Source organism: Crocodylus porosus, unplaced genomic scaffold (assembly GCF_001723895.1).
Source record: "Crocodylus porosus isolate Cpor-Errol unplaced genomic scaffold, CroPor_comp1, whole genome shotgun sequence".
Taxonomy (NCBI): Eukaryota; Metazoa; Chordata; order Crocodylia; family Crocodylidae; genus Crocodylus; species Crocodylus porosus.
In genome coordinates, this window is record NW_017728949.1 from 5,367,118 (window position 1) to 5,379,635 (window position 12,518).

The 12,518-nt window shown below is 43.4% G+C and overlaps 1 protein-coding gene across 6 annotated transcripts in view; it reads left to right on the top strand.

Annotated features, from left to right (window-relative positions):
• PARD3B (par-3 family cell polarity regulator beta) overlaps positions 1 to 12,518 on the top strand; it is a 761,176-nt gene that overhangs the window by 347,122 nt on the left and 401,536 nt on the right. For all 6 annotated transcript variants that reach the window (XM_019553770.1, XM_019553769.1, XM_019553768.1 and 3 more), the window contains exon 6: positions 12,404 to 12,495. In XM_019553770.1, coding sequence (XP_019409315.1) covers positions 12,404 to 12,495 — 92 coding nt within the window. The remainder of the gene's footprint in view (positions 1 to 12,403; positions 12,496 to 12,518) is intronic.

Below are 12,518 nucleotides of genomic sequence, written 5' to 3' on the forward strand. Positions count from 1 at the left end.
ACTTTTTAAATGTGGTAATTAAACTTGTCTGTTGTGAGAGCAATAGATGATACATTTCCTGCATTTGTAAACTAAGCATCCCTTTCAACTCCCAGGTTTCCTTGCATGGTTCTGTTTGTTATGTTGGTAAAGTCTGAACTCCTGCTGAACTTTCTTGTAAGGAGGCTCACCGTTGGCCAAATAAGGAGATAAAGAGCTGTAACATCCTGCTGCTGCTGCTTTTGACCTTCTACTTTTAGTAGTTAGATTTTCTAGTAGTGCATATGTTTCTTTTGTTAATAAAAGCCAAAGTTCTCGAGGAATGCAGAACTGCAACTTTGAACTTCAAATAACTGTTTCACTTTTAAACTCTATTATTAAAATAAAGTTGCAAATCAAGGTATTTTCCTTCTGAATGTACCAGGTCTCATAACAGTTAATAAATAGAATAATAGAAGTTGGGGTGGAAAGGGACCTGCACGATCATCAAATCTGGTCCCCTGCCACGGACAGGACGTTATTAGACTCAGATCAGCTCAACAAGGTGCTTGTCCAGTATCACCTTGAACACCTCCAAGGATGGTGACTGCATCACCTCTGCTGGGAGTTTGTTCTAGATTCTGGTGACCCTTACAGAGAGGTTTTTTTTTCTTGTGTAAATTCAGCCTGAATTTACCTTCTATTAGCCTATCGGTCCTCGTCCTCCCTTGAGGTGCCTTCCTAAAGAGTTGCTCACCTAGATCTTGATACTCACCCCTTAGGTACTTTTAGGCGGCTATCAAGTCACCTCTCAACCTTCTCTTACTCAGACTGAACAGGCCTAGTTCCCTGAGTCTCTCCTGATAAGGCCTATATTCTGTGCTCCTAATCATACTTCTTTGTAGCTTCTCAAGCTTATACACATCCTTCTTGAAGTGCAGTGCCCTTCTGGTAACCTCATTGTACTGTTGGCTCATGTTCATCTTGCAGTCAGTCGTGACCCCCAGGTCCTGTTCAGATGCTGTGCCAGCCAGTGGACCGCAAGCCATCATGTAGTTACGGTGAAGGTTCTTCCTACCCAGATGAAAAACCCTGCGCTTCTCCCCATTAAACCTCATCCAATTCCATTCATCCCACAAATCCAGTCTGTCAAGTTTGTACTGGATCTTTACCCTATCCTTTGTGCCCGCATTTCCCCACATCTTGGTATCATCTACCCCCTCATCCAAGTCATTAATAAATATGTTAAAGAGCACAGGTCCAAGCACCGGTCTCTGGGGGACACCACTGGAGATGGCCCTCTAGGATGAGGCCATCCCATTGATTACAACTCTCTGGGATCACCCTCTGAGCTAGTTGTCCACCTACCCCGCTGTAGACTGGTGCAGCCTAGTATGCTCCAGTTTGGTTGAGAGAATCCCGTGGGAAATGGAATCAAAGACTTTACTGAAGTTTGCATGATTAACATCAACTCCGTGTACCTTGTCCTGATGCTTAGTTACCTGGTCAAAGAAGGACACTAAATTAGTCAGGCATGATCTACCCTTGACAAAGCCATTCTGGTGACCAGGTGGATGGGATACTGCCACATTCCAGTTGCTTCTTAACACGCCATCAGTGACCAGCTTGTAATTGATGGCCTCCTTAACAAATTATTCAAAAATTTTACTCAGGACCAAAGTCAAGCTGACGTCTCTGTAGTTTGCAGTGCCATCCCCCTTCCCTTTCTTGAAGATGGGTATCATGTTGGGGCTCTTCCAGTTGACTCTTCGAACAACTTTGCCAGTGGGGCTGCTATAAGCTCAGCCGGTTCTTTCAGGACTCTCAGACTCAGGTCATCTAGCCCGGCAGACTTGAAAACATCCAAGTCTTGTAGGAGATCCCTCACCTGTTCGGGACTGATTTCATATGGTCTGTTGTCTTCCCCATATTCCCTGGGTCTGCGTTCAGGTGAACAGCCTCTGTTTGATTTCAGGAATACCAATGTAAAGTAAGTATTTAGGAGTTCTGGCTTCTCATGGGGATCAACTGTGGGCTGCCCCTGAATATTCAGTAGGGGTCCCACAGTAGAGCCTGATTTTTTTTTTTTTTTTCCTTGCTCTTAAGTAGTCTAATACTACTTTTCCTATTTCAGGTAGCCTTCCTCTATACAGTAACCTTTTACATATTTAAAGACTGTAGCATGTCTCCCCTCAGTCTTCTCTATATGAAGCAAATCCAGTTTGTTCCATCTTTCCTCATATATGTTTTCTAGACTTCTAATCACTTCTGTTGTTGTTGTTTGGATTCTGTACAATTGATCCATATCTTTCTGAAAGTGTGATGCCCAAAAGTGAAAACAGTAATCTAGCTAAAGCCTTATCGCTTGTTTAATGGAGTGGAGGTTTACTTCATGTATGTAAACAAGAGTGTCATATTAAAGACATCCCAGAACAACATGTTTACAACAAAATGCCATTCTTGAAGTAGGTTCAATTTGTGATCTATTATAATCCCTGGTTCGTTTTCTGCAAGACTGCTACCTGGTGTAGTTTTTAAAATTTATCCTTGGCTTATCACTCCATAATTATTTCAAAGTATTCTCCAGTTTCTCAAAGTCATTTTTGAATTCTAATCCCATCCTCTAAAGTGCTTGCAACTCTTTCCAGTTCGGTATCTTCTGTACTCTTTGGTATAATAAGTGTATTCTTTATTTTACTAATCAAGTTATTAATGGAAAGACTGAATTATACCAGATTAGGACAATGTCCATTGGAAAGCTCACTTTATCTAGCCTTCCAGTTTGAATGAGAACCACTATCAAAAACAGAATGAGCAGTTCATCAAGGAATCTGTTTCTAAGCACCTAGAGAGCAGCAGGGTGATGAGGAACAGCCAATATGGGTTAATTGGGAGCAAGTCACACCTGACGAACCTGATGTCCTTTCACAACAAGGTGATGAGCTCTGTTGGATGGGGGCAACGGTGGGATGCAGTAATTGTGATATACCTTTAGCAAAGCTTCCAGCATAGTATCCTATGGCATTCTCATTAGTAAGCTAAGAAAGTACAGTTAGATCATGGCCCACAAGCTTTACCTGGTTTGCAGAGCCATTTGGTCCAGTTACGGACATGGGGCCTTGGCAGTGTCTGGCAGCAGAGCCTTTCCTGTGCTGCCACAGGGAGAAGCACTGGCTGCAGGTGCTCTTCCCATTCTGTTAGCATCTTCATTAAATATTTGAATTGGTGGTTCTCAACCTTCTGGCCCCATGCTAGCACTGGACTGGTCTGTGGTCTGGATCTGGTTCATGGGGCCATACTATGTGGACCATAGGGCTCCTCCTGGGTCCAGAAATTTGTTGGCGGGGGAGCAGTAGTAACACTAATTGCCACAGCTCTGGAAGCATTATTAACAAAAAGAAAGGCTGGGAGAACTTAGATTATTTAGTTTTAAGAAGAAAAGACTGAAGGGAGCATTTAACAGTCTTCAAATATCTGAAGTGTGGCTATAAAGAGGATGCTGATTAGACTGTTCCTTGGGGCTGCAGGGAATGGGTCAAAGAGTATCAGTCTTAAAAGTAGGTTGGATATTAATAATTTTCTCACCATCAGGGTGGTTAAACACTGGAACCAGTTATTCTGAGAGGTTGCATAATCCTCATCCATGGAAGTTTTTAAGAGCAGGTTACACAAACATTTATTTGAAAGGGACTGGTTTAGACAGTGGTGGTCCTACTTTGAGGAACAGGTTAGATTAGATGACCTCTGAGGTCCCTTCCAGCTCTACTCTTCCATGATTCTGTGACTGATAACTGCTCTTCGAATAGTTTTCTAGCCCGTCGTGTACCTGTCTGCAATAATCGAGACCACATTTTCCATGCTTGTTTTAGGAGAATGAAATTTGAAATAGCAGAGATGTAGCTGGCCAGGACTGCACCCAGGGCAGTCCCCCTCTCCCTGTATCTTCTCTGGCTCTGAAGGCTTAAGCAGTGGGCAGGAACCCCAACTAAACTTTACTGCTGTTGAGGGGAGATGCCACCTCGTTTTTGCCCCAGATACTAATGTCCAGCTGCTAAAAAATCTTCTTGTTTTTGATGGCAAAAAAATAGTGTGTTGTCTCCCCACAACAGCAACCAACTCCAGCCACAGTTGCTCCACAAGGCTGCACTACCCAGAGTTCACTTCACTTGATGGCATGTGCACCGCTGCTATTGCTTGGTGCAAGGGCTTGAGCCAGAAGCAGTGTTGCCAAGACCGCTTATAATAAGTGGAATTGGGCTTTTTTTAAAGTTGCTTTGATTTTTTGAGAGTTGTGGGTTGATAGGCACCTCCACTCCCCTCTCTTTGAAATGGGCTGGGCTTGTTTTGGGCTTGTTACTAAAAGCAGCACCACTTTTTTTTTTTTTTTTTTCTCATGAGACTTGGCATCACTTGCCAGAAGGTGCAGGGAGAGTGGGGAATACAAGGGTGAGGTGCCTTCTGCTCCACTCTGACACTGCCTTCCCTCTCTCCCCCGTAGACAGCAGCTGGGGCTTGTGCCCTACTGGACCACATAGCCGTATGCTATTTTGAGGTAGTGTGAAAAGCCTTACATCTACTACCTCTCTCTGACTCGCAAAGCCTGTTGTCTTGTCACAGGAAATTGGGTTGATTTGATGTGACTTGTTCTTGACAAATCCATGTTGGCTGTTAATTATCACCTTGTTATCCTCTAGATGGTTAAAGATAAATTGTTTGATTATTCCAGTCTGTCTGGGAATATAGGGTAGACTACCTGGTTTATAATTTCCTGAGTTGTCGTCTGTCTGTCTGTCTTTCAAGATAGCATTGTATTAACCTTTTCTGGTCTTCTGAAGCTTCACCTTCCTCCATGAACTCTTAAGAATTATTTCCAGTGGGTTAGAGAGAGCTTCAGACAATCTCTTAATATATTTATTTTCTTTAGATCTGTAAAGTAGTCCTATGCACCCATCGTATGCTGTGGGAGCCCAGTGTTCCACCTGCAGGGCTGCCACCTGGGATATATGTTTAATTATTTATACAACACTACTGTCTCCCTTAATTTAGTACCTTGTTCTGAGGCTTGTTTTGGGAATATTCTTGTTTAATAAGAATTCCTCAATCTATTTTCCTACTCCTGGGTAGATTGCCATAAGTGAGACCATAAAGAGATTTGAAGAAGAACGTGCTGGGTTTTAATTGTGGTAAATGTGACTTTTCAAAGGTGGTGAATCTGCCTTTTCAGGTTATGTGTTAATGGGACTCTTGAGTTTATTGGGAGTAGCTGAGGTTTTTAGAAATATTTAGAGTCCAGGCTATAAATGGGCACCTAAGGGCCAATATTGGTAGCAGATTAATAGTGCATCTGCCTTGAACATCCACTGTAAAGATGAGTTGATATTTTATTCTGCTAATTCTGTAATGTAACATTATGTAATAATGCATCCTACCTAGAAGATTTTTCCAAGAAAATGCTTGAGACTTGAAAGATTTTCCAGTCTTGTACGAAGCCAAGAACTTTTTGCAAAAAAAAAAAAAAGAGAGAGAGAGAGAGAGAGAGAAGGAGACCAGCTTTCTGCCAGCCAGCAGCCAGTATTTTAGTAGATTAGGAATATGGAAGGCCCAGGTTCAGGTCCTTAGTCTAAAAAAGGCAGCACTTTGACTATTCTGTGCTGGCTCTCTCTCACTGACCAAAAATTCTCTCCTGAGCTTTAGGAATTCTTTTTTGTAATTAGCAGGTGCCAGCAGGAAGTTTCAGTTTGAGTGAATTGGCATTTTCTGAGAAAAGCATTTTGTCAGAATTTGGAATGATGTCGAACCACAACCTATTGCATTTTATCTCTAGCATCTCTCTTTTTTTGTATTTAATGCATATCAGATCTAAGCACGGTACTTTCTTTTGAAAAAAGAAAGGTTATGCATTTTCTCAAGGTGGAAATGTTTTACATCTATCAGTTGTTTGCATTCTTACACTGTCTATCACTCTCTCATGAGCACTTTGAGAATAGTAGCATAGTGAACATGACAATTTTTCAAGCACTCCAGTTATATGAATTTGCACAGGACTGGCAAGATACCAGGTTTCAAATGTTACCTTTATTACTGCAAAAGGGTTTTTTTGCAGCACTTTTAAAAAATTACTTAAATAAGCTGAAAGTTAAAAAAAAAGAAAAAGGAAGGAAAGAAAGAAAAGAAAAATTACCTCCGTTCTTAGATGCATACGATTCCATGACTTTCCTTTCTACCACATAATTTAACATGTTATACTCATTATTTGCTAAATAAGAACTGCAGTGCTTTTGTATTATGCTTTCAATTGAATCTGAGTAAATTGTGCAGTGGCACAGTGTTATTACTCTTGCTTCTACTGAAGAGTCTAAAAATCAGCCTTTGAAGCCTTGCTGTTGGGATTGGGGAGTTTAGTATTATTCTTACCATATTTTTTTACAAACAGCATGCCCCCAAATATAATAAAGTTTTGTTTTTGAAAAGCAGAATCAAGAAAAAACCCCAACTTTTCCAGAATTACGGCTGCGTAGTGTAGGGACAGACCCTAATCTTCAGCTGACTCACTCTGCCTTTCCTAAATGTCTAAATCTGAATCCCTGCCTGATGCTGAAGACAGATTTATTATCTCATTATCCTGATCCTCTTTCCCCCAGCAATTATTAACTAAGGCTATATGCATAATGCTTTTCATCTCTTGTCTTCGATACATTTATGCAAGTTATGTTTTTAACCCCAAATCAGAGGTTCTTTTATAGCAGCTTTGGTTTATGGCTTCATAGTTTGGCTGTTGGGCTTCGTGCGGGAATTAAAAGATGAGGTTCCCCAAGGCTTGTGTTGTTATATAGTCATGTAAATCTGGAAGAGACATTACGTAGTATCCTTTGTGCACTGACCCAGGATCAAGTGCATGTCTGCGCTGTTACCGACAGGTGCTTGTCTAGTCCAGTGATTCTCCGTCAGGGTTCCACCACATCATTTGAAGGATGACACAAAGTGTGAGGAGATAAGCAGGTGTGAGAAGACAAACTCAGGTTCAGGGTCTCCCATACGTAACTATTTCCCTGCCCCAATTCCCCAGCCCCTCCTCAAGTCGGTATGCATTGTAATAAATAGTTAGTTTTGAGTATAAAAATGTTGAGAACCACTGCTCTAACCTGTCTTTGAAAACTTGGAGCTAAAGAAGTTCTGCAACCTCCCTTCCAATGCTTCACTTCCCTTGCAGTTGGACAGCATTTGCAAATATCCGAACTAAATCTTCAGTAAAATTAATCTTGATGACCACTTTCCCTATTTCCAGTGGACATAAAGAGCAATTGATCATTGATCTCTCTGTAATAGTTTTTTTCAAATGTTGGAAGACTGTGACTGTCTCCCCGCTTCGTTCTTCTGTTTTCTCGACTCAACAAACCCAATTGCTGTGTGAGAGCAGATTAAGTTATCAAAATTGTCCCTTCTGGCTTTAGATCAATTGATTTATGTCAATATAAGATCAACTTCTGATATTTTTTATTTGTGTTACTTTTACAAACTTTCCACAAAAGCAATAGTCTCTGTAATACCAGTGCTGTCACATGGTTCAGAGCGATTTACGTTACTGTTGAGTTGGTGGATTTGGTACATCACTGGTAATGAGTTTTGTCTACTTGGGGCTTTATTACTATCAGGGCTGCACTTGACTATAAATTGAGCGATCACTTGACCATGTGACAGAATTGTATCACTTACTCCACTTGGCATTGTATTGGTGATGTATAAGGGAGTCAGCAGTAAGTAGAGAACTATTTCAGTTTAACAGAAAATTGTCCATTGCAGTGTGATCCCATTATAAAAAGTTGCCTGCAAAAATGGCCGTATGTAGTCAGTGTACCTGATTACTGTGTGAACTCAAAGTTCAAATTTCTTACATGGATGACAAAATAAGAACTTTCATTTTTATTAGTTGCATTGGTTTTGCCATACTTAATTGCAGACAGCTGGCTTTTATTCTGATTTACCTATCAACAGAATTGTTACTTAGAGGTCATTTGCAGAATCCTGTTTGCAATACGTGAGCTATAAAGAGCCAGACTTGATTTACAGATTCGAAGCTTATTTTGTAAGAGTAGGTGTTAGGAAAAAAATAATCTTTTTCATTTTCTTGTCACTTTTAAACTAAACAAATTTGTTTTCAAAATCTTTGTGAGAGAGACCATAAATACCGAGACCCAGTGTCATTCTTGCAGTCATCTTTCTGATTAGAATTCCTTTTTAGCAAAAACCGTTTTATAATATAATTTCTTGTTACATTAAGTTATGTTATAAATTCTTTTAAGCGAGAAGTGAAATACCCAGTCTAGATCATTTTGTTTTTTAAATTAATATACAACCTTCCCACTCTATCTTCAGACAACTGAGTACAGTAAGACATTATAGTGGAGGAATGTGTGCCCATTGTAAAAATTAAATGATTAACTTTAAGCTTTATCTGGTTAAGATCAAACTCTGAATTGAATTCTCTTAGTGTGTTGACAACTGAAGATTTATGTCTTCCAGCTATATTCCTGTTACAGAGTTGGCAGCAGTGACCTCTCCAGGAAAGGTCTTTGTTATGGATTTTGCTCTGTTTACATTATTGCCATGAGGGTCACAGTGAAGTACAACACATTAAAGCTAATATATCACCTGCTGACAGTGGCCTTATCTCTTTGGTACCTCTTTCCCTCTCCCAATGTGGAAAAAATACACAAAAGAGCAGAGGGATCAGGAACGGAAAGTTAAAAACTGGTTTCTGAAGTGCTTTGGCATTAATGTCAGCCCTGTTTGCAGCATAGTTTTGTGTCCTGTCAAATGGCTACATAGCTTCCCTTTTTGTGAAGTTATTGCAAAAATCTGACTTTACCATAAAATGCTTTTGCCAAAGTTGATGCTGAGGAAAAGAAAGAGACATCAGGTTTTCTTAAGGCCAGCCAGTTCATCAAGTGCAACTTTAAGGTCATCTCTGTAAAAACAAGGGTATCTGTAGCTACTGCAATTCTGAGAAGCTCATAAGCTCCCTAGGAGTTTGGCTTCAAAAGCTTTCTTTTCTGCAGAATGTAAGAGACACTTTATAGCTATTTCCCACTGGCTGTTACTTCTTCCTCTGGTTATGGCCCTAGGTAAACCTGGCCTTTCTCAGCACCTTTTGGGTCATGGGAACCCTAATATGCAGTAACCTTCAAGAGTAGTATGGCTTCTTTAAGTTAGAGAATGTTGTAGGGGCTGGTGAGTTGGTTGTACCTCTGTCTGACCATTAGGGGAAATCAGAATTTGCAGAGTGAGAGGAATCAGTGAGCCAGATTTTGTCCCTCTTTTTGCCATGGAAGAGGAGCTTGAGAGGGTCTGAGCCACCAAAAAACTATGTACCTTTGAAGAAGGGCATGAGACACAGAGGGAAGGGGAAGGAAATGAAGAATAGGGAACAACCATCAAGAGAAAGGGAGATGTCTCACTAGACCCAATAGTATAGGGAAAGGTAATTATTTTAGCTGGAGAGCTGCTTAATGAGTTTTGATGAGCTGTCGAGAGCCACAAGGGTAGCCCCACCCCTTAACATGTGCCTTGCCCCCGGTCACCATCTTGAGACTAGAAGTCCTGCCCCTGACATTTCCCACCAGAAGTCCCTCCCCTTGCCCCCCCAGAAATACTCCTTTTTGGAGGGGTGGGGGTTGCCATCTTGGAACCAGAAGAAAAAACAAATCATATGCTAAAAGTCAAACACCTACTATAACATATTTAAATTTTATTAAAAAAAATATTTTTGTCCTGATTTTTGTTTGCGTATTGTATAGAGGTGATTGCATAATAACCCAGAAATAAAATCTTAATCTTGAATATTGTGTCTGGGTGGTGTAGGGTGTGGTTGGGGGTGGATGTTTGTGTATGATGAGGTGTGGTGGGGTGTCAGGCTCATAGCTTGGCTCAAACTCTATTACCACTCTCCCTGGATTACTATCCTGCCTTGCCTTGTTCTTAAATATTCTAGGTTGATTCAGCAGGCTACCAACAGGCCTTAGAGTGAACCCTAATCCCAGTAAGTTCACATTGAGTCTATCCTGAGATACCACTAGTCTCAGTCCAACCCTCAAGTTTGGCAAGTCCTGCTCAGCCTGACTAGTCCCCTGTAGGACACCAAGAGCCTGGTGCCCTAGGGTGTGGGTCCTTCACCTTCCCTATACCACACCCCAATCCTCATGGATGTTCTCTCCCATTGATGCAACTGTTTATACATTTGCCCCTCTTGAGCCCTCAGACCTTCTGGTCCCATAGTCTCCCCCTACACCCTCAGACCCATGGTCTCGCACACAGCTCCTCCTCTGGGCTGTCATACTCTCTAGTCAAGCTTGGCCAGTTCTGGGTTCATGGACCGTCTGGCTCAACCTTTCCCTGGGCTCTTGGGCATTCTGGTTTGGGTCTCAGCCTTTTTTCCAGGCTCCTGGGATCCTCACCAAGCCCCACCCTCAGTCTGAGGGCTGCTGGGACACCAATTCCCTTAGCAGGCCCTGAGCGTGCCCCAGGAGGGCTCAAGGCTAAACTACCAGTCTAACTCAAATGAATAAGCAAAATCACTGCCCTCTGGCAGAAAGCTCTGGGAGTTTAATATACACTGGGTTTCCAGGCATGTCTTTCTCAGTCCAAGGAACTTGCCTCTGTTCCCAGGGCTGCAGAGTTGTTCAGCCTAACATCCAGGTCCCTTCAGGGGCCCTGCAGCCAGGAGCTCCTCACTTCTTGGTTGCTAGGGAGAGAGACTACCTGACTGGTGCAGGCTCTGGGCTTATACATCTCTAGCCTGAGCCCTCTTCTGGTCTGGTGAGTCCCAAATTAGTCCCCCTCTGCCAACTGTGAGCAGTCTTACAGACTGCTAACTCTCTTAAAGGAGCAGGCACATCCCAGTGCCCGGGTACAGGTGGGGTTGTGACGGGGTGTGGCTGTGTGTGGGAGGGCAGTAGGGTATGTTTGGGCGGTGTGTGTGTATATGTGAGGGATAGTGGGGGCAGGGTGTAGATGTGTGGCATTTGTGGGATGTGAGGGAAGGTGGGGTGTGTGGGGACGCTCCCACATTCTCCCCGTGGCACACAGCCCCCAGTGCAGGCAGCAGCAGCAGGCAGGGGCACTCAGGGCATTGGTGGCCCATGCAGGTACTGCTGCCTGGTGGTGTGCAGCTCCAGCCAGTGCTGCATGTGGTGGCAAGGAGTGCAACCAGTCCAACCCACTTCTATCATTCAGGGCACCGCACGGTACATGTGCAGCTGCTGGCACTTGTGCATCACCAGGGGAAGACCCACGCGATGGAGTGCTGCCTTCCCCACCCCCTGCCATGCAGATCCCAGGACTCCATCAGGAGGCAGAGGGCAGGACTCCCCTCCACTTCTGGCAGAGTTCGGGGACCAGCACAGCAGGAAGGGCACTGGCTCCATCACACAGGGCTTCCCGCAGTGGTGGGGAGCTAAACATGCACCACAGGGCCCCAGACAGTAGAGGTGGCCCAGCTTGGGTGTGCTTCCTGGCACCACGTGCAATGCTGGCTGAAGCCATGCACTGCCAGGTAGTAGTGCCTGTGCAGGCCACCAACACCTGGAGCTCCCCTGCCTGCTGCTACTGCTTGCAGTGGGGGCTGTGTGCCTTAGGGGAGGAAGTGTGGGGGGAAGTCCTCACACCCCCCTACCCTCCCTCACACCCACACACTGCCCACCCAAGCTCCACACTCCTCCCCACCCCAGGCACGGGCTCCGCACTGCCAACAGCCCCAGCCCTATGCTATCTGTCCCCACTGCTTCCCTACCTGGTGCCCTGAGTGAGTGGGACACTGGGGGATGCTAAGCAGGTCCTCTGGTGGCAACAGCAGTGGCAGCAGCAGCCCCACCCAGAAGCCGCATGCTGTCCTGGTCAGGCCTTTCCGCCCATAAGGGTAGGAGCCAGGCATATGGGCTGGGCAGGGTACAATTAATTAGTGGGCACCCACAAGCCAGATGAAATTGCTTGACAGGCTGGATGTGGCCTGCGGGCCATATTTTCCTGGCCCCTGCCTTCAGAGATCTCACACAACTGAGGCTGGACAGCAGTGGCCACTGCTGGATAATGTAGATCTAATTTGCCATGTAATTCATGTGACCTTACATACAGAACCATATGCTAACTTATGAGTTTTGAAAGCTTTTTTTTTCTGAAAGCAGATAATGATAATGGACTTCCACAAATTGAAACCAGAAAACATTAAAACTATCAGGGACTCTGTACTGAGGAAAACACCTCACAGAGACATGATGTTCATAAAGAAAGGAGGTTGTCACACATTCTATATATGGGGCGGAGCCTTCAATTTTCACTGCCAGTTGTAATGCTGAGATAATTGTTTTTTACATTTAAAAGTATAATTAGCCACTGTTGAAAACTCATTAAATAAACTTAGTTTCAAAATGTGCCCTTTGGAATCTCTCATTAGGGTGCACCACAGATATCTTTTGAAGAGGAGGAGCTGAATCTCATTGGACACACTGAATTACTGACATCTCAGAAGACCAAATTCACTTTCAGGTATGAATCTCTTTTGTTCCATA